At 42.1% G+C, this 20,137-nt stretch overlaps 1 protein-coding gene across 4 annotated transcripts in view; it reads left to right on the top strand.

The window, feature by feature from the left end:
* Nucleotides 1-20,137, top strand: part of PHF21B (PHD finger protein 21B) — a gene marked incomplete at its 3' end in the record, with an annotated part of 166,162 nt that overhangs the window by 129,871 nt on the left and 16,154 nt on the right. For all 4 annotated transcript variants that reach the window (XM_084263996.1, XM_084263998.1, XM_084263997.1 and 1 more), the window contains 3 exons: nt 9,078-9,428; nt 11,121-11,243; nt 16,677-16,728. In XM_084263996.1, coding sequence (XP_084120122.1) covers nt 9,078-9,428; nt 11,121-11,243; nt 16,677-16,728 — 526 coding nt within the window. The remainder of the gene's footprint in view (nt 1-9,077; nt 9,429-11,120; nt 11,244-16,676; nt 16,729-20,137) is intronic.

Raw genomic sequence — 20,137 nt, forward strand, 5'->3', positions numbered from 1 at the left:
CTTCTGGGAGATTTCTTGAAAGGAATACAGTTCCTGTAGTCAGAACCCGACTTGTGTGATGCCACTGTGTGCCCTAGAAGAAATGTGTTAACAGATCAGCCTGTGGCAAAGCCTCTCTCTGCATTGTGCAAGTCTAAAAAAAACCAGTAACTATTTTTAAGGTGTTAAAACTGTGCATAACCATTGGAAAATGGGAAAATATTACTAAACACCAGTCAGCCTTTCGTGAAACTGGAAAAGAAGCTGGCAGCTACGCATGTCTGCATAAAAAAGTTGCACAGAATCATGCAGTGGAGAGACAAGAGCTCTTTATTGTTTGTTTGAGTATGGAATAATTGAATTGGGTAAAGTCACAATTACAATATCAGGGGAGAAAAGGACTATAATCCCCTAAGGGATGTCATGCACCTTTCTGGTATATAACCCTCAGCACATCCAGGGGGATGTGTTGGAATGCTAGTGGAGGAGGAGAGGGATAATCTAATTCAAGGTAACTTAATCAGCGTGGTATATAACCAAGCTAAGGGTTTTGCCACAGTAGTTAATATTCATGGACTGTGTGCGTGCGGAAAACAGAAACAAAATTGCTTTTTCAAAAGAAAGGCAGAGGCCTGACTGAAAATGTAGCCCTTAATAAATATAGTTGTTAATCTGTTTTATTCTATATAAGCTTTTATGCTGTGCTTGTCACTATATTTGGAGCATCTTCCAGTAATGTGTTAAGCACAAAGATTAACATCTGTTGTAAGCTATTTCTTCTCTCATCCTTTCCCTTTGGGGAGAGGTGCGAGCAGCTGAGAGCGCTGGTTAAGGTTTCTTTTTATCAGTTTGCTTATTTTAAACAGGCATGCTACTATTAATTGTATGCCACTATATATTTCTGTCAGAAGACTATACCCTAGAAAATGTTTATTGTAGAGCTGGATGAGGTTTGTGCCCTTAATTTGCAGAGAAAAAGGTTGAGACGCCTGCCTATATGAGCATCAGCCTTGCTGTAGGTACTGCCTGCACCTGAGACACTTGGCCACCTTGACCTTTCATACTCAGGTTTTTTTGCAGGGAGACCTTTGAAAATTGGGATGAAAACACAGTCCATTGTTGAAAAGTCACTGGTGGATGGGTTTGATGGGTGGCCTCTGTTGCTGAGAGGTGTGGATTGGTTGGAGCATTGGAAGTGCTCTGTGGTATGTATTTTACACTGCTGTAGTACAGCCAGGACTGGTGAAGGTGTGACTTAGGTGGTACAGTAAGAACTGTTCCTCATGGATGGTGGCATGCCAGAGGTTGCCACTGATGAGAAATCCAATCTTTTGAAGTATGGGCAAAGATGAGTGCATGTGGTGTATCAAGCAGGACTACCCCCAGATGCCAGTTTTCCAAAGTACCCCCCTCTGTTCTCTGCCTCTCTTGAGTTTCAGTGTCAGTTCTCTGTAATGAGAGAACTTCTCCAGGGTGGTGGGGAAGGAGAAGCAGAGCTGGCTGTTACTGATGCTCACCTCCTTCAGATCTTATCAACATGGTGAACATTTTGAAAAGGATCTGGAAAGACTGATTTCCACGACTGTCTGCAAGTAGGAGCCTAAAGTACCCATACAACCCCTCAGAAAGATTCAAGGCATTTTAACACTTGACATAGTACCTTTTCCCCAGGTGAAAACTCTCCCTTTTTTGTCATTATGTTTATTATAATTTTGTTTTTTAAGTTTTTTTGTTTTGTCTAGTAAATGAGGCTGGTCACATCATTGTAATGTGCCGTTCCTGATGTCTAGAAACAGGAAAAGCTATTAAAGTGATGGACAATGTGGAGCTGTGATATCCGTGGTCTTTAAAATGACACCAGAGTTTGTGAGTCCAGTGAATGCCCAGCTATGTGGATTAGTCCACAGCTCGCCTATGAAAGTATATGGAGAAGAGGAAGACAGATAGATGCTTCCTTGTTTGTGCCTAAAGGCTTCATGGACCCTTTATATTTAAATTAAAGTAAGTTAATCATAGATGGGTATCTGCTAGAGAAGCAAGCTGACTCGTAATGCTGTGAAGAGAGAAATAGCAGTAAGTTATTGACTGGTGTGTATAATCACAGTCTAGCTTTTATATTTCTATTGTAATCCTAAACAATAAGGATTAAATTCTTTCCTCAGAGGCACATAGATAACTGCATATTCAAGGACAGAGTGATTGTGCAGAAGGAAAAAAGGCAGAAATCCTTGTCAACTTCAACCCCTGCTTGTTGTTTTTTGGAATAATATTGATTTTAATTTGCTGGTTTAATGGTAGTCTTCCCCTTTGCAAATGGAAAAGAGCCACTTAATGAATCATCAACTCAATAGCAGCAATGCCAAACCAGAAAATATAGTCAGTGTAGCTCAGGAGAAAACGTACGTTTCATTAGCAAAAGTCAGTCAAGTTCCTGTGAAAATACAGTTTTGTGTTCAAAACACTGATAACATTTTTAATAAAGAACTCCCACCTGACTGCCTTATGCCAACATCCACAGAAAGCAGAGCTGGCAGATTCCCACACAAACATCCCTCTCAGCAAAACTTCCATTTCTGTAGTACCAAGCAAAGCTGAAGGGGAAGAAAACTGAAATGAAATAGCTTTGTCTTCCTAAAAACTGCACAGGGGTTACGTTATCTGTGTGTCACCTTTACGCTTAAGTTGGCTCTCCCTGACTGACAAATTGAAATACCAAAGCACGGTGAGCATACAGTCCAGTGGAAGATATCCCATATAATACACATGATATAAGTACATGTGAAAACGCCACAGAGTGATTCTTGGGCGGCGTGGCACATAAAATGAGAGACTAGGGTTCCTTTTGAGGTGCTCACTGCAGTTCTGGAATTATTTGGGTTATTTCAATTTGCTCCTGGTTTCAGTCAGAATTAAGATTTCTTCCCTGGTCATCACTGTCCAAAGCAGTGCTGGAAACGTGGGCTGGAGAAGTCACTGGGGTTTTGCCCTGCATTTCATACTGTTCTTTTGTGGTTCCCCAAGCTAATATCCCAGGTGGATGCCAAGGGGAGGCTTATGTTGCATGTGGACATGGGTTTCACTGAACTGGGTCATCTTGCCTGGGATTTCTTTGTGATACAGACCGAAGAGTAACTTCCCTTTCATGTGACCCCCATAAAAGGGAAGGAGGTAAAAAACCCAGAACAGTGTGTGGATCTATAGTCAGGTGTGTTGTTTTTAAATGCGTGCTAAGGAAATAAACTGTGTTTATTTGGACTGTGGTCCCAGACCAAGCTGAAGAGGATAGGAGCTTCTCAGGAGAGGAACCAAAAACTAAGCAAGCTGGAAATACTTGTATTCAGGTCAGTTGGGTGACCTGGGTTTTAGGGTGTGTCATTGGTGTAAAGTTATGCAGAACCTTTTCTTTTGCATAATTTTTATTGACTTAAGAAAAAAAAGAGAGAGGGAGAGAGTCGGTCCTCAGCTGGCATAAATAGACACAGCTTTACTGAAGTCAGTGTGCATCTGTTCATTCTGGTGAAGGATATAATTACCCCATATTGCACTCATTTTATCAGCCATTGCTAATGTTTTCTGTGTGATCCTCTAAAGCTTTTCAAGAATGAAAGCTCTGTCTGCTGCTCCCAGCACTTTGCCTCTCTGACATATGAATTGTGCCAAATCCATTTTGAGTTTTTGTTTTTAAGCTCCGAGTACAAGGGTGAAGTGAAAATAAAGTGTGAATAATGGTCTTTCTCTCAAAGGCAATGTGATATTGCGTTGAGCTGAAAAATTTACTCTCATACAGATCGGCCCTGCCAGTATGAAGGGCTGATTGATGCTGAGCACGATCCAGCTGATATCTGATATTGGCGAGGGGGAGGGCTCTTCAGTGTTGCTGACAAAGCTATAACAAGATCCAGGGACTGGAAGCTGAAGTTAGGCAAATTCTACCTCGTGATAAAATGCCAGTCATGAGCATAGTAAAATGATATACCAGCTTATTGGGGCTCTTGATGAATTCATTGTTAAGAAGTTTTCGGCATTTTCTTTTGAAATCAGTCTTCAGTTTCTGGGAGAAATTCTATGGCCAGTCTGTGAGATGGAAGATCATGATGATCCCTTGTGCTCTTGTTAAATTCCCTTCTTTGGTAAGCATAAGGAGAACACGTTTACCAGAATTGCCCTTAACAATTCTCATAGCACCTGCAGATCTGCACAGAAGTAACTGTTCTAATTAAATCCCGTCCTTTAGGACTACGCAGGATTGCCCATAGAGATGGGAGGAATTGTGTGCTTTCCTTCCCTTCTCCTTCCCTCCCATAGTTGTTTGGGTTAGATCTTGAGGGCTTATTTTGTAAGAGTTTTTCTTTTTTACCTTCTTTTTCTTTACTACGGTGTGGGAGCAGCTCACCTGATGGGATGTAGCTCAGGAAATAGATTGCCAATGATCACACTTGCCTTTAGCAAGGGTGACACGCACATTAGGCTTTCCTACATCTGTCACTCAGAGGTTCACCTCTATGGTACTCACCAGGTTGTGCTCTTGAGGGCTGGAGTGATGTTTCGGTGTAATGGAAGCCTTTGGGCTTCATCTTGGGACATCTGGATGGATCTTAATGATATGGGATATACAGGAAGTCATACTCATCACAGGAGCTGATTCCCTCCTGATCTGAAGCTCTTGAAAATATATGAGATTAGAGGTTGCTGAACAAAAGAGCACTCTGCACATCCCACAGGACCGGGCTCCCTGTTATTTCCCTGTCGGAAGAGCAGACAGCTCCCACCTAGTGAATTCTCAGGTCTGGGAACATGGTCTTGAGCGGTGTGCTCACCTGCAGGCTGTTTGAGAAGTACCAGGGTATCGCCGCCTGAAATCCAGTGTTTCTGTTACTGCGGGTATTGAGGAAACTCAAGAACAACACGGGTTTGTGAAATCATTAGATTCAAGAAGCAGCTCTCTCTTCTCCTGCATTTAGAGCCCTGGTAGTATCACATTCTGTTTTGACAGCTGTCAGAAGTTAAATGAAAGATATTTGGGGAGAGGAGGGTTGAGCTACAGGAGAATTGTTATTTGCAGCGCTCGCCAACAGTTGCAGTTTTCACTTGGTAACATACATGCTGTCTGTTATTTGTTCTCTTTCCTCCTCCTTTGCTAAACTTTTGCGCCTTTTACTTCTGTGGTTCTTGCAGTGGGGACTGGTGTCGTCCAACCTGACTCCCTTTTGTCCAATTGTAGGCTCATTTTTGAATACAGAATCACAGAATTGTAGGGATTAGAAGGGATCTGCAGAGTTCACTGAGTCCAACCCCCCCTGCCAAAGCAGGTTTCCTAGGACATATCACACAGATACACACAGATAGGCATCCAGAGGGGTCTTGAATATCTCCAGAGGAGGAGACTCCACAACCCCTCTGGGCAGCCTATACCTTGCGTGTGCAGTGCAGTCTGTGCCCTGCCCTCATTTTCCTCCAGTTCTTTGTTGACAGTTGGCTTCTAAACTTCTGCTCTAGCCCCTGGCCTCCTTTCCCCTCCCAAACTTTAGCTACAGTTTTGCCACATGGAAAAGGAATTTACACTAGCTTCTTCCTTCCATTTTTTTTCTTCCCAACCGAGACTGTCTCTTCTTGTGGATTACTGTAGCAGTCTGGATGTGAACATGAAGCTCTGCTAGAGGTCTTTCACTTAGCTGTTTATTAAGTGCTTACACTCGGTGTTTATGTTCAAGGGGGGAGGAAGGTTCATAGCTGTTAGAGCACTGCAGAGGGAAAGGGGCTTCTCTGCTTGCTTTCTGCTTTGGATTCACGCCCACAAGCTGCAGAAATAAATGTTATTTTTAATGTTAATTTATTTTAGCTTTAACTCAGGAGCATCTGAAACTTTTTTCTTGTTACTTTTTTCTCCACACCCCCACACCCCCCCATGCTCCCCATAGCCAACCCTACTTATTATTATTCTATAATTGCAAATAAATAAGCTCCCACAAGGTCAGCTGAACTTGCTAGGAAATTTGCAGAGGCTTAGGCTGTGTAGCCAGCTATACCTCCTTTGTAGCACACGGTGGCAGAAAACGCCCAGCATATGTTCCTGTGCTTGTATGGCTTGGGTTAAGTCCTACCAGCTAGTGCAGCGCTTCAGAGAGATTATGTTGCTTTGGAAAATTAAGTCTGTTTAATTGTGCAGGGAGAGGTTATTTTATAGCAAAGTAATATGCAGTCATCCACCACTTGCAGGATGTGCTGTTAAGGGTGTGTATGGGATTCATTGAGGTATTGTGCCTGACAGTCAATATATATCTAATAGTGTAGAAAAGATAATTGTATAGCTGGAATATATATAGGCATTTAGTTTTAATTAGGATCTTGATTAAATATAAAAGTGCAATTAAGAGTGACAGATACTGTAGATCCTGGTAGACTACATGACAGTTTTTGGCTCGAAAAACTCCTGAGCTGATTTTTTTTGTCAGTCTCGGGTTGTTTTTTTTCTAAAGATGTGTGACTGTTCTATTGAATCTTTGATCTGAAGCACTCCTGATTCTCTCTCTGTCTCTGTATGTATGTGCTTATCTGTTTGTGTGCTTACACTATTTCTGTTGGCAACAGATGTTATATTAATTTACAGGAAAATTATTTTGTTTGAAGGAGAGATGGTATAATTTAGCTGTTAGCCAAACAGCCAAGAATTAAATTGGGGTGGGATTTTTTTATTTTTTTAGCCATGACAGTTTGTTTTAACTGTATTTTGCCAAGCTTCTCAGACTTTCTTTTCTGAATAATGATACTATTTCTGTGAAGGTGTCTCGGAGTACATGAGGATGAGCAATTTGTTCAAGGCTTACATATGAGCGACTTACATAAGATAGAACATAGGAGGGAAAGGATGTTGTTATGAAAATATTAAAGGAGATATTACATGATTTGCTTGTGTAACTGACACTGATACAGGCATGAACAAGTTGCTGTAAGTATCATGTCTCCTATTGCACTGAGCTGTTGTTTATGTTATAAGCTTCAGCTTTGCAGAGATCCTGGGCAGAGTTGGATTTAAACCAATCCTCTGTCCACTACTTTTGAAAAGAAGGCCATTAACTGATTGTGGATATGAAGCTAATTACAGACTCCTCTTTTAAACATCTTGGCCAGGGTATTCATCTGGTGTTGTAAATAAATAAATCAAATAGTGATTACATAAAGCGATTGGATAGATGACACACTCGGTGTATCTGGAATATGGTTAGCTGTGTTTTAGTGGAGTTTTGCATCATTTTGCAGAGGGCCTGCGAGGCCTTCCAGTGTTCCCCTGCAGTTGTGAGCCAAGGTCAGCATCTTCCTGGGCTTTGTCACAGGTCTGTTGCAGGACCTCGGGCAAACCCTCCTCTTGGCTCTTCTTCATCCCCATTTCCTCCTTCCCTTCCCATTTACCTTCCTTGCTGACAGTTGTGACGCTCCCGACCAGGACTGTGCCTCAAATTCACTTTTGCCCTGACCAGAGGTATTTAGGATCCTATCAGCCATTGGGGGACGAGTTACCAAAGCCCGAAGAGCCGGCGATGCCCGTGTTGCCGCGCTTACCGCGCGCTGCGGGGACAAAGGGGTATGGCTCCTCCCTGCCGCAGCGGAGGATGATGGCCAGCCTTGAGAGATGATTTTCTGCACATCAGTAAATCCCTGCCTTTTCATTAAATTGCTTACTTAGGCTCAAGATTGAAGTCGGCGTGGTTGGAAGGGCTCCTGTCGACCGCCGTGCGGTGACACAGGCAGCTGTTTCCCATGCCTGTCTGTTACAACTTGTCATTTTGTCTCACAGTATGGAAGGTGCGGGAAGTGACAGGATGAAATAAGCGCAGGGGAAGCCGACTGTTTCATGTGGCCGCGCTAACGAATAATCTGGGAGTGAAGTTAACTTCATGTGAAGTGGTTTAAATTATTTATTTCCAGTCCTGGAACTGTGCTTAACATGTTGTTACGGCAGAGCCACGTTGACAGGGTGACGTTAATTACCCCACTGGAAACACATCACATTAGCTGAAAACAATTGTTCGCAGCTATCATTCAAGGCTCTGGGTAAAGCCACAACCTTAGCACATCTTGGCAGTTTTCCCCCTCCATCCATGGAAGTTCCTTCTGCATTCACCTGCAGCTGCAAACAAGCTCTTCACTTACAGCAACAGCATATGAAGTTTGATGGTTTTGGGTCCCTTCCCTTCCCTTCCCTTCCCTTCCCTTCCCTTCCCTTCCCTTCCCTTCCCTTCCCTTCCCTTCCCTTCCCTTCCCTTCCCTTCCCTTCCCTTCCCTTCCCTTCCCTTCCCTTCCCTTCCCTTCCCTTCCCTTCCCTTCCCTTCCCTTCCCTTCCCTTCCCTTCCCTTCCCTTCCCTTCCCTTCCCTTCCCTTCCCTTCCCTTCCCTTCCCTTCCCTTCCCTTCCCTTCCCTTCCCTTCCCTTCCCTTCCCTTCCCTTCCCTTCCCTTCCCTTCCCTTCCCTTCCCTTCCCTTCCCTTCCCTTCCCTTCCCTTCCCTCCCCTTCCCTCCCCTTCCCTCCCCTTCCCACTCGGAGATTGCATGATTGATCTCCTCTCCATTAGACATGGCACATCTTAAAAATGTGAGGATCTTCATTCAGTGATCCACCAGTGTAAATATATCTGTTTACTGTTCCTGTAAATGCTTTCCTACAACTCCCTTAATGATTTGGGTCCCGCTCCTTAATTTGTAGCAAGAGAGTTGTGTCCTTCAGAACAGGAAATTACTGCGGCTGGAGCCTCTGCTTCTTTGCAAAGGCTTTGGCTTAACCATCCCTACTGAGAACTGGACGTGACTTGAGTAGCATTTGTATGGATGTGTGCTAATAAAAGTGAGGAATTGACTTTTTCCCTCCCTTCTTGTTCAGCATTGCAATGAGTTGAGGACTCCAAAATGTCTCAACTGAGGAGTGCTGGGAATATATGTACAAGTAAATGAATGGCTGCCTGCTTCGAATTGGTACACTGTGCTTGCCTAGATGCTGCCCTTCCATGGTTGATGCAATTAGAGGTTCTACAGGGAGAGTGCATGCATGCAGCATTTATTCAATGCGGTGTGAGGCTGTGCCTAATAACATCCAGCTCTCTGTTTGTAGGTTAGGCCAAAGACCCTGATTCCAGACAGCCTCCCCATCTCCCCGTGCAGAGACCAACCTTCCAAGCAGCCTCCTACCTTCCAGAAGGCAACTGTAGTCAGCATCAAAAACCCCAGCCCTGCCCTCCCGACTGCCAATAACACCGTCAGCCATGTACAGACGCCTAACAGCCAGTCACAAAGTGTCACCGAGTCTACAGCTATTTCATCACCTTTGAGCAGTGCAGGTGTGGCGTACGCCATCATTTCCACCTCCCCCAACAATGCAACTCCTATCAGCACCAGCGCGACTGTCTCTGTGGTCAACGACAGCATTAAAGTGCAACCACTCCTCATTAGTGCCGACAGCAAGGTAGGTTCTGCTTCTTCTGGCAATTTTTTTGGTTGCTTTTGTTTTGCTTTGGTTATCAAGCACAGGGATTACGCTGCAGATGTAAGCAAGATATTCCCCTGGGCATCCACAGCCCTGTGCAGAGTGATGCCAGTGGTTCCTTTTGAAGGAAATAATGAGAAAGCAATAGGAAAATTCTTAAGGATGCTAGCAGGCATTCATCTGTGTACATACTTACTTTTCGGAGAAGCAAAAGCAGTATGATGTAGCCTGACATTAATAGGACCATATGATCTTCCATTTCCTTAAACCAATCCTTGCTGATAATATCCCAGAGTTCTGTGCAGGCTCAAATTTCCTATGGACTCCCTCTTCAATTATACAGTGATATTAGTTATATCGACTGACCCCAGGGGAGTGTATCAAATAATCAGGCATTCCCTTCTACACGTTCAGGGGAAGACCAAATGAAATGAGAACTCAGGGTTTCAAAACTGATCAGTAGATGAATCAGTAGGGAAAAAAAACAAGTTATGAGTTACTTGTTTCCTCTTTGTACTGCTTTTCAGTTCCAAAATGCAAGAACCACAGAAACAGATTCAATAAAGGCTGCCAATATACCCAACAGACATTTGTTGTAATTTGCTCCTGGGATCTTGCTGCTTTGGGTCTTGTTGGCAGTACAGATTCTCATACAGTGCTCAGAAAGAAGACAGTATGTAAGATGTCTTTGTGAGGTAAATAAAAGCAGGCCTCTCTTTCCCACTTCTCTAACATAATTTATTTTCCTGTTATTGGCTGCTGGTTCAGAAAAACACCCTTTTTTATGCTTTTAGAACTTCTGGAGTGCCTGAGTTGAGATAAAGTATCCAACAATTAAGTAACATTGATTGAAAGTTAGCAATGAAATAGATGGAAAAGGCCCAGCATTCAAATCTAATAACCTTCATCAAGGAGATGAGCTTGGAAAGGTCTTCCATAGTCCTTCATGAAGCTTTGATTGTGGGTATAAAGTTACATGTGTAGGTCTATGGTCAGAAATCATCCTTCATTCCTTTTCATTTAATAGTTTCTGTTATCTGTAAGTCTTCACATGGCAATTCCAATATGAGCAGCTAGATATACTAACATACATGCATGTATAAGAGATCTGGGAAACAATTCCTGTAGGTTCTGTACCAGAATGTTTGGGGGGGTTTATTATTTAAAACACATGCGGTTTGTTTACACACTGCTCAGAACCCATAAATGCTGAGGACTGAACTCTGATCTCAGTTACATCAGTATCTTCCTTCCCATCCCCATATACTTAACTGAGATTTTTGAATCCATAGTAATTCCATCTCTTCTACCTGGATGCAAAATAAAATCAAAGAGAAGACCTTAAAATCACCAACAACGCGAGTGCTGAAGTGAGGCTGCTGAGTCAGCGTCAGAAGCTCTCCAAATAGAAAGTGCCCTAATTTTCAGAGGCGCTGAAGTGGCTCCCTTAGTGTGGTTTATAATGCACCTATAAAAATTACTTTTTGGAAACTTAAGCATAGATTTAGAAGCCCAGCCTAGGTATCCAGTTTTTTATGGTTTTGGCTTGTGACTTTTATCTGTTGTCTGTAGAGGTATCAAGTAACCGTTCAGAGAAGAAAGAAGTGGAAGGCTGAAAAATGCAGTTTCATACAGTGAATTCTCTTCTTTTATTTGTACATTGCCTTTTAGGTTATCATTATTCAGCCTCAAGTCCAAACCCAGACAGAAAGTAAAGTGGAGACAAAGAAACCTCCTGAAGAGTCAGCTCAGGGACCCCCTGCTACCAAAAAGAAAAAGGAGGAAAATCCAGAGGTGATTTTTTTTTTTTTAATTTATTATAATAAATGAGCTACATTATGTTTAAGTTATAGAGAATATTTCTGAAAAGTTTTTCTATGTGCATACACAATTGTGCTTATGGTTCTCCCAGTTGTTTATCTCTCTATCCAATCGCTGCAGTTGGGGTGGTTTCCGCAAAATGGGGGGCGAGTTTCCTGCCAGTGTAGTGCTCTGACAAATCCAGTTTGCGTCATTCAAACCTCCCAGTGTCACAAGATGTAGGAACTCTTTGTCTTGTAACAATCTAGGCCCTTTGCATGTGTATAGCTGTGCTTCTTGTGGAAGACGTACACAAGCTTAAGATACTTTCTTTTATGTTATCAAATACATAATGTTGGTTTTGCAGGCTGTGCAATGGTTGGAATTAGCATTTCCTTTGTAAGCTGAGCTTTTACATCTCTTTGTAATGAATCTTGTGATTTTTAAATTGTATTTAAGAATAGAGTTTCTTGCGTTTACTGTGTACGCCTCTTCCCACATGTACGCCAGTTTTTCTAGTCTGGTGTACATTAAAATTCTTCAAATTGAGTAAAAGAGTAGAAAGCAGGTTATGAGATGATATCTCTTTCATGAACTGCATTTGTGAAGTAAACTAAAAATATGCATCAGAAGTCCATGTAGAAATGTGGTGTCTCTTTCCCAGGCATTTTGGGCTGTTAACTAGATCTATTCACATAAGATTGTGTGTACTTTTGAGGCAATTTGAGAAGTTTTACAAACTGAGTCTACTTCTGTTGTGGAAATGCTCAGCTGGTGGGAAATCTTAACCTTGCTAGCCTAATAAATGTATAGCAAGAAAGCATCTTTGGAGCTGTAGATTTAAGAGGATTATTATAATAAAAATTATGCTGTTACTTGGGGCACATGGGTGGTCATTCACTCTTCTGCTTTAAGAGGTTTGCACAGCTAAAACAGCGTTAAGGATGAAAAGTGGCTTTTAGCCTTCAATCTCACAGCTTTACGTGGAAGCTCTGCAGAACTGCACTTAGGAAACCCCCCAACTTTAAAATCTGACCCTCATACAAATCTTCATTGCCACAGAACAATGGGGCTGTAAGTCCTGTTTTGTTTATGGAGGTATTTCCAAAAAGATTATTTGTTGTGTAGTACCTTATGGGCAGGAAGGCTAGTAGATCCTGCTTAAAAACAGAATGCAGGGAAAAAACATCTATGTTACTTTGCCTGTGATTTACCCTCTGCCCCTTGGAAAGAATATTGAGCAAAAGTCTTGGAGAGAGACGCAGGAAAAGACCATGGGACTGGGCACGCTTTTTGATACAGCATTCATAAATTTAATGAGCTTTTCATTAAATTGCTGACTGGAATATCCTGACTACCTTTTTTTTCTGTAACCAAGAACATTGTTCCTACGGTGTATACTGGAGGTCTTGGCAAGCACAATTTTCTGGGTAGGATGCTATGCCCTTAAGTATGACAGTTCTGTTCTTTTCATAGATGTGTTTCACGGCCGTAAACATATGTAGGTCTAGAGTTAATTTCTTTTGTTCTTTGAAAGTAAACTTTAGTTGATTATCATGTATTTATGCAATTAGTGTAATTAGAACTAACAGCATAATTAGTGTAAATACATATAATGACATAAATAGAACATGTAATTACAAAATGAAATGGTTTTGTAAAAATCTTTGTTTTGCTTCATGAAAAGACACGCTGCGCGTTTCTAAAAGCACTCATGCCTTTTAAACAGATGATTAAATTTAAAGCAAAGAGTAACAAAGATACCGTGATACTTTAGAAAAGAAAATAAGCACTCTAGGCGCTTCTCTTCACACCTTCATTTATCTTGGAGCCACAAAACCGAGGCAGGAACTCCAATATGGCTCTACCTAAACGTTAGTTGTGACAGACTGGGATTTGGGCTCTCGCCACTGGACCTGGGTGGCCAAGTCAAGGGATGCAAGGAGGTTTGATTTAGTCTAATGGTGACATACTTGAGAAAGTGCATACAGGATTCCTGGGTACTGGCAAGTCTGGTTTATTTGGTTTAAATTTTCAATTTAATTTGTAAAATCCCTGTCTGGATTTGGAGGTCTGTCTAGTGATGGGCCTTCTCCTGCCAGAATGACTTCTTCAGAGAAATGAAGGAGTTACTCAAGGGAGCTGCTTCTCTGAGGAACACATGCCTGTGGGTTTGGGGTGGTTGTTTTCCTCAAAGGACCTGAGTTCAGCACAGAAAGAAATGGGATTCTGACCACAATTTGTTGTTTTTTAAGGATGGTATGTTAGTAAATTTGTATATTTCTGGCTACGTTTTCCAGGACACTCTTGCAGGTTTTTTATGTAAAGAAAAATTGCTGCCAGAAATGCTGGTTATTCAGCTGACTGTTTCTAGTTCTACGTAAGACGGACAAGCGAGACACGTTACAATTGCAAAGTAAAGGCTAGTGTTAGGCCTGGATTTTCCAAATGAGAAACTGAAGCCTTGGTTTTGTGGATCCCTGCACAGGGGAGAAACAATATACTCCCTGGTATTTGAAAGGAGAGCGTTGCAGTGGAAGTAGTATTTTGAGTTGAATCCAACGAGCTACATGAGTGCAAAATAGCAAAACCCATAAAAGCAAATATGCTCTTAATATAATATGCTTGTAAAAAAGAATGCAGCTTCTACTGGGATATTTTAAAGAGGAGCCATCTTTCAAATATCTGTAAAAGCTAACCCTTCCTGCGCTTAACAGTGAGATAATTACCAAGTCCATTTATGAAGGCTCTTCATACGTTAAGCAAGTGTGCTGTCATTACATTTAATTAGATACGTATTCAAATAATTTTAGCATGAAGAGAGGAAATTGTTTAGCAAGCATTCCAGAACTCAAATAATTTCAGTTTAGATGTCAGAAAATGTATGCTCTCCCTGCAGTTAAATCTTTGGGTAATACAGGCGTTCTGCGCTCCGCTGGGAAAATACAATTGCACCTTAACTGTTCCAACTTTCTGATTCCTCACCTAAACGATGTTATTACTTCTGCTCAGAGCGCTGCTGCAAAGTTACTTTTTTGGTGGGAGTGAGGCGAAGCTTGTAATCGTACTCAATTGACTAATTTTCTTCTCTGATCCGCACAGTGGATCTGGGATCAAATATTCATCATTCTCTTCAGGTGCGGAGCCCCCACTGTGTCTAGCTGTTGTTTTAGACACGCAAGGAGTCAGCGTTACTGAAATCAAGGGCTGACATGCAAATGAACACATGTCCTTGTCATTGCCACAGTTGTGGAAGGCAGAACTACAGCACTAATATGAGTAAATTGCCAGTGATGGAATCCTACATCACCCTTTTTTTTTAATCTACAGGGAGAATAACATACTAAGAGAATGTGGAAAGAAAATATTCCTGTCTTATGAGGTTGCTGGTTCACCTGTTCGACAGAGATATTTTCACGTATCTAAGAGGGATAGAGATGTCCAATCCTGAGCTTCAGGTTTTGAAGAACCCACCCCGTAGCTAGATCTTTTCATCTACAAAATGAGGATAATTTCACAATTTTACCATGCCAAAGTCAGAATTCACAAAGGAAATGGTAGTTCCTGTGTCTTACCGGTTGATTTTATCCTGAATTGAAATAAAAACTTTTTTCACAAAACTTCACAAGGAAAAGGAACATAACAGGAAGGTCAAACTAATTTTGACTTGGAAGTGTTGAAATGTGTTCTCCGGACACTACTTTGATTGAAACAGAACACTTTGACCTTCTACTGCTTAAAGACTGTATTTTAGTTTGATCTAAATCTGCACATTTTATTTTGGGTGAGTATGAAAATTACATCTTCCTGTGGTCTTTGGAAGCTTTATCAGAGTTGGATAATAGGCTTTGCTTGCTTCTCTTTCCTAATAGTTTGGGGTTTGTAGTCAGATTGACTCTCCTGTGGAATTGCACCTTGGGTAATATGATTGTTCAGCACAGCAGCAAGAGGAGGAGATCACTGATATCACACAGTACCACACAAATGACCCAAGACCAAAGAGTTCAGCTCAGTTTGGGCTTGGAACAACACAGCAGAATTCTAGTTTTCCATCACAGAGATGGAATAAAAGCTTCAGCAAAATTTTTTTCCACCAGGAAAATTTTCCCAATGACAAAATCACTGGCAAAAAAAAAAAAAAAATAATAAAATCAGCTCTAGTACTTGCTCTGTTATTGCATCAGCGTGTGTTAGGTTTCAGCCCCAGCTGGTAACTAAGCTCCACACAGCCACTTGCTCAACCCCTGCGAGGAGGTGGGGAGGAGAAAGGAAAAAAACCCAAATCTTTTGGGTTGAGATAAAGACAGTTTAAATGGATAACAAAGGAAGAGAATAGCAATAGTAGTGGTAGTAGTAATACTACTACTACTACTTAATAATAATACAACTAGTGATGCACAAATGCAATTGCTTACCACCTGCAAAACCCCTATCCCCCACTGCCCAGTCTGTTTCCAAGCAGCAATGCTGCCTCTGGACTCCCTTCCCCAGTTATTATGGGAGCATGATGCTCTAGGGTCGGAAATACTCCTCTGGCCAGGCTTGGCCAGCTGTCCTGGCTGTGCTTTCCCAGCTTCTCCTGCACCTGGCAGGGTGTGAGGAGCTGAAAAGTCCTTGACTTACTGCAGACACTACAACTACCTGGCAGCAACTAAAAACATCAGTGTCTTATCAACACCATTCTCACCCTAAATCCAAAACACAGCACTACACTATTAGAAAGAAATTAATTCTATCCCAGCTGAAACCAGGACTGCATGTTCTGGAGATTTGTTAGTATGAAGGTGTGTTTTATGCATATAGAGAGTACAAGAGTTTTAAGCAATACTCTAAATTGTATTCCTCACTGCAAAATGAGTTCACCAGTGTCAGTGGGAGATGTTTGTTCAATCTTTGTTGGAAAATATTGGATTGGTCTACGTCTTCATAATTCACGCACATGAGGCCCTTTCTGTAACTTGGGAAAATAAATTTCTGAATTTCTGTGGGGTTTGGGGGAAGGAGACTTTCCATATGCTCTAGATGTCTTGTTTAGTGTTGTAAAGTTCAGTGCAAATATGCATGTCTTTTTTTTTTCACTTCACACAGCTTCCTCACATCCAATAAAAGTAGTGCCATGTCCAGATAATTATAATAACACACAATTACTTCTAAAAAAAAATAAAAAAATCAGTAGTCATATGGCATTGGCTTCCTTAGTCTCTGAACTGCTAACTTCATATAGCCGTACAAGTAGGATGTGACTGACCAGGCATATCTGGACAAATCTTCAGTTAAAGTTCTTCATATTACTCTGCATTCAATTAAGATATATTTCTGAAAGGCCTGTTACTGGGTTTATTCTGTCAATGCTAGATTGATTTATTTAACTACTTCTGTCATGATTGTTGTATTAGAAAATCTAATTCCCATTTGTTTTTTCCTTAGAAAATTGCCTTCATGGTAGCATTAGGACTGGTTACAACAGAACATTTGGAAGGTAAGATGACATATGTTGTTTCACAGTTCCGTTTTTGAGTGAAATGTTTTTTTCTTGGGTGTCCTCAAAAGGGCAATCCAAACTGAGGTCAAACGTTACCTGTGCAGAACTGGCATAAGAACCGCCTCTGCAGCCAGCATCGGCAAGCTTGGCAAGCACAAGCTTAGTCACCATGGTTCTTTAAAGGATGTTAGCAACATCCTGGATGATGATAGCAAAGCAAAAAGTCTTCAAAGGCTGCTCTGACTAGCACCAATCTGGTTGGGGAGTCAGCAAGGTTCCAAGAAGTTTACCCACCTCTTCTGTAGCAAACGTGCCCTTTTCTTCTTCCACGTGTGAGGTGGATTTTCATTTCTTGAGTTAATCATCTGTCATCTCTGGATTTCAACAGAATAATGTGTAAAATAGTGGTGAAAATCTGGCATTTGTTTTATATGATTTTAAGCAAATTAGAACCCCACCTCTCACAAAGACTTCCTTCCCCTCTGTTTCCTCCCATTTAGCCAAAAAATAAACAATTTCCCAGTCTGATCTTGTTTTTGTGTGAGAGCTGCCTTCCTAGGCTTCTGAATATGAGTTCAAACAAACATTGCACATAAACTAAACATGGTATCGCATACTGTTAAGTTTACTGTATCAACCTTCCAAAAATACCTTGCAAGAGTTAGTTGGCAGATGTGCACCTCAGCTTTCTCTTTCTGAAAACATAGGGGAGGGGGGAAAAAAACCAGAGCTTGTTTGGCAACTCTGCCAGTGGTGTGAGGGGGGTCTCTTGCCAGAATGGGGTAGTTCTTATGGACAGAGAAGATACAGCTATTTTTAAGAAAAAGTCTATGGCTTGATGTGTTTGTTACATGCTCAGCTAACACATGATGTTGGTGTGGTTCCACCAGCATAAGGAGAAAAATCTGGTGTCTGTGTCAGCTAACAATGATTCTTGATCACAAAAGGTGTTGATGAGTGTCATGGTTTCACTCTGTCTGGAGGCCAGATGTTCACCAAAGTCAGTCTATTACTCCTCTTAGTTGGACAGGGGAGAAAATATATATATTAATTGGCTCAGGAATCGAAATAAGGACAGGTAGAGATCACTCTGTCAGCAACAATGTGGGCAAAACACTCAACACAAAGTGAAGAAGAGAAAAACTACTCTACTTTATTACACTACACTACAACTACAAAGAACAGTGAAGAAACCAGAGTTGAGAGCATGACCAGATCTTAAATAAAAAATAACCAGATCTTAAAACACTTTCCCCCACCATTCCCTTCTTAGCAGACTTTAGTCAAGATTATGCTCCCTTCTTCCCCCCTGCTCGCAGTACAGGGGGGGCAGGGAGTGGGGAAGATGGGGTTCTCGGTAGCACCTTCCCCCCACCCCTCCATTCTAAACGGACTTCCCTTTAGCCATGATCTTGCTCCCTTCTTCCCCCTGCTCGCAGTACAGGGGGGAAGGGACTGGGAAAAAATGGGGTTCTCGGTTACTTCTTCATGAGCTGTTTTCCTCTTTCAGATCTTAAGACACCTCTAACCTCCCTCCCCACTCCCTTCTTAGCAGACTTCAATGTAGCCATGATCTCACTCCCTTCTTCCCCCTGCTCGCAGTACAGGGGGGCAGGACTGGGAGATGGGGGCTTCGGTCAGTCCGTTTTGCAAGTTGGTTTCCCTCTCGGTGGGGCAGGGGGGGAGGCATTCATTCCATACCCTCCCCCTGCTGCACTGTGGGGTCCCACCCACAGGAGACAGTCCTCCACGAACTTCTCCAACATGAATCCTTTCCCCAGGGCTTTATCTATTCACCAGCTGCCCCAGCGTGGGTCGCTGCTATGGCTGGCAGTCATAAATCACAATGTCTCTTAGTCCCAGTCCTCTGTGGGATCACCAGCCTCCCCCAGCAAACCTGTTCCAGTGCAAATCTCTCTCTCTTTCATCTCTCTGTCTCTGTTTCTCTTCATGACTGCAAGTGCTGGCAGAGGGTTGTTCCAACGTAGGGTCACAGCGTCTTCTCTATGTCTCCACCTGCTCCACCCAGCGTGGAGCCCCTCCACAGGCTGCAGGTGGGGTCTTGGCCTTTTCCATGGGTTTCTCCACAGGCTGCAGGGGCATCTTTCTCTCCAGCACCTGGGCCACCTCCTCCCCCGCCCTTTCCCGGCCTTGGTGTCTGCACAGCTTGTTACATCTTCTCACTCCCTTCTCCGGTGGCAAAATGCAGCTGCTGCTGGGTTGTTTTCTCCTGTATGTGATTCTCAGAGGCGCTTGACTATCTCTCAGGCCGCGACTTTGGCCTTGAATTGCTCCTTGTTTATAGTTAGGCTGGCAGAAAACTGCTGCTTAAAGAAACAGTCTCAGCAGCACAGCCTCACAAAACTGCAACAGTGAGGAATGACACTTACCTCCCACCCCATTGACCATTGTCAGCAAAATAGTTAAGAATTTCCAGGGCACTAAGTTTTATGTGCTTTAGAGATAGGCATGTGCTTAGATACCTTGCTGACTCAAGAGATACCTACCATTTTACAACTCAATTTCCTTTTAGTAAGATTCCCTGTGCCTTCTGTTCCTCAGTTTTAAGAAAGGCTGTGAATTAGGGAGAAAACAGCATCTTAATTCTGTGGGCTCCTCAATATACGCTGCAAGTGTTTTGTTGGTCGTCTTGCCTTTTTTCAGTGTCTTTGCTCTTTAAATCTGCATTTTAGAGAATCATTTAATGTCCCAGTGACTGAGAATTTGAAAGCAGTTTAAAGAAACTTTAAGCCATCGGCCTTTTTAATCCCTTAATGGTAATGGATTGAAATGGAAATTAAAAAGCTACAGCAATTTTGGGAGAAGATTTATAATCCAAAACCAGCAAATGATGACTGGTTCTTGTTTTCTTTGTCTGGGGAAAATAGGACAACATTTGAAATTATGCTGAAGTGCAAATTATGCTTACAACAGAGAAAACTTAATTTTGAATAATTCTTTAGCCCTTTGATTTTATTGGAACTAACAAATTGTTTGTGCAGATTTACCGCTGGCGTTCAGAGCACCAAGTGCCCCTCTGCTCCCCTTGTTCTACAGCAAGCTCAGAGACGCACGTTTTGAACTTTACTACTCCGGTACTAATGCCACAGAATCAATTCTTTCAGACACATTCCCCTTTTATATTCCTGCTAGCTTGAAAGAAATGGCTCCCACCAAGAGCTGCTTGCTATGGAAAGGGGTATTTCTTCATGAGTATTGGTGATTACAGCTGACAAAAGTACCCTTACAGCTTTCATACGCCACAGGTTATTATTTTAGTGCTATGTCATATTTAGGGTGATCAGCCATCGCTATTTATCAGGAAGCAGTGGTCATTACCCAGTTCGGTTTATTTTAGTGCTTCTAATGTATTTCTCTATTTCACATTTTTGGAATTAAACCCCAT

The sequence above is a fragment of the Gallinula chloropus genome (assembly GCF_964237585.1).
Source record: "Gallinula chloropus genome assembly, chromosome: 1".
Lineage (NCBI taxonomy): Eukaryota > Metazoa > Chordata > Aves > Gruiformes > Rallidae > Gallinula > Gallinula chloropus.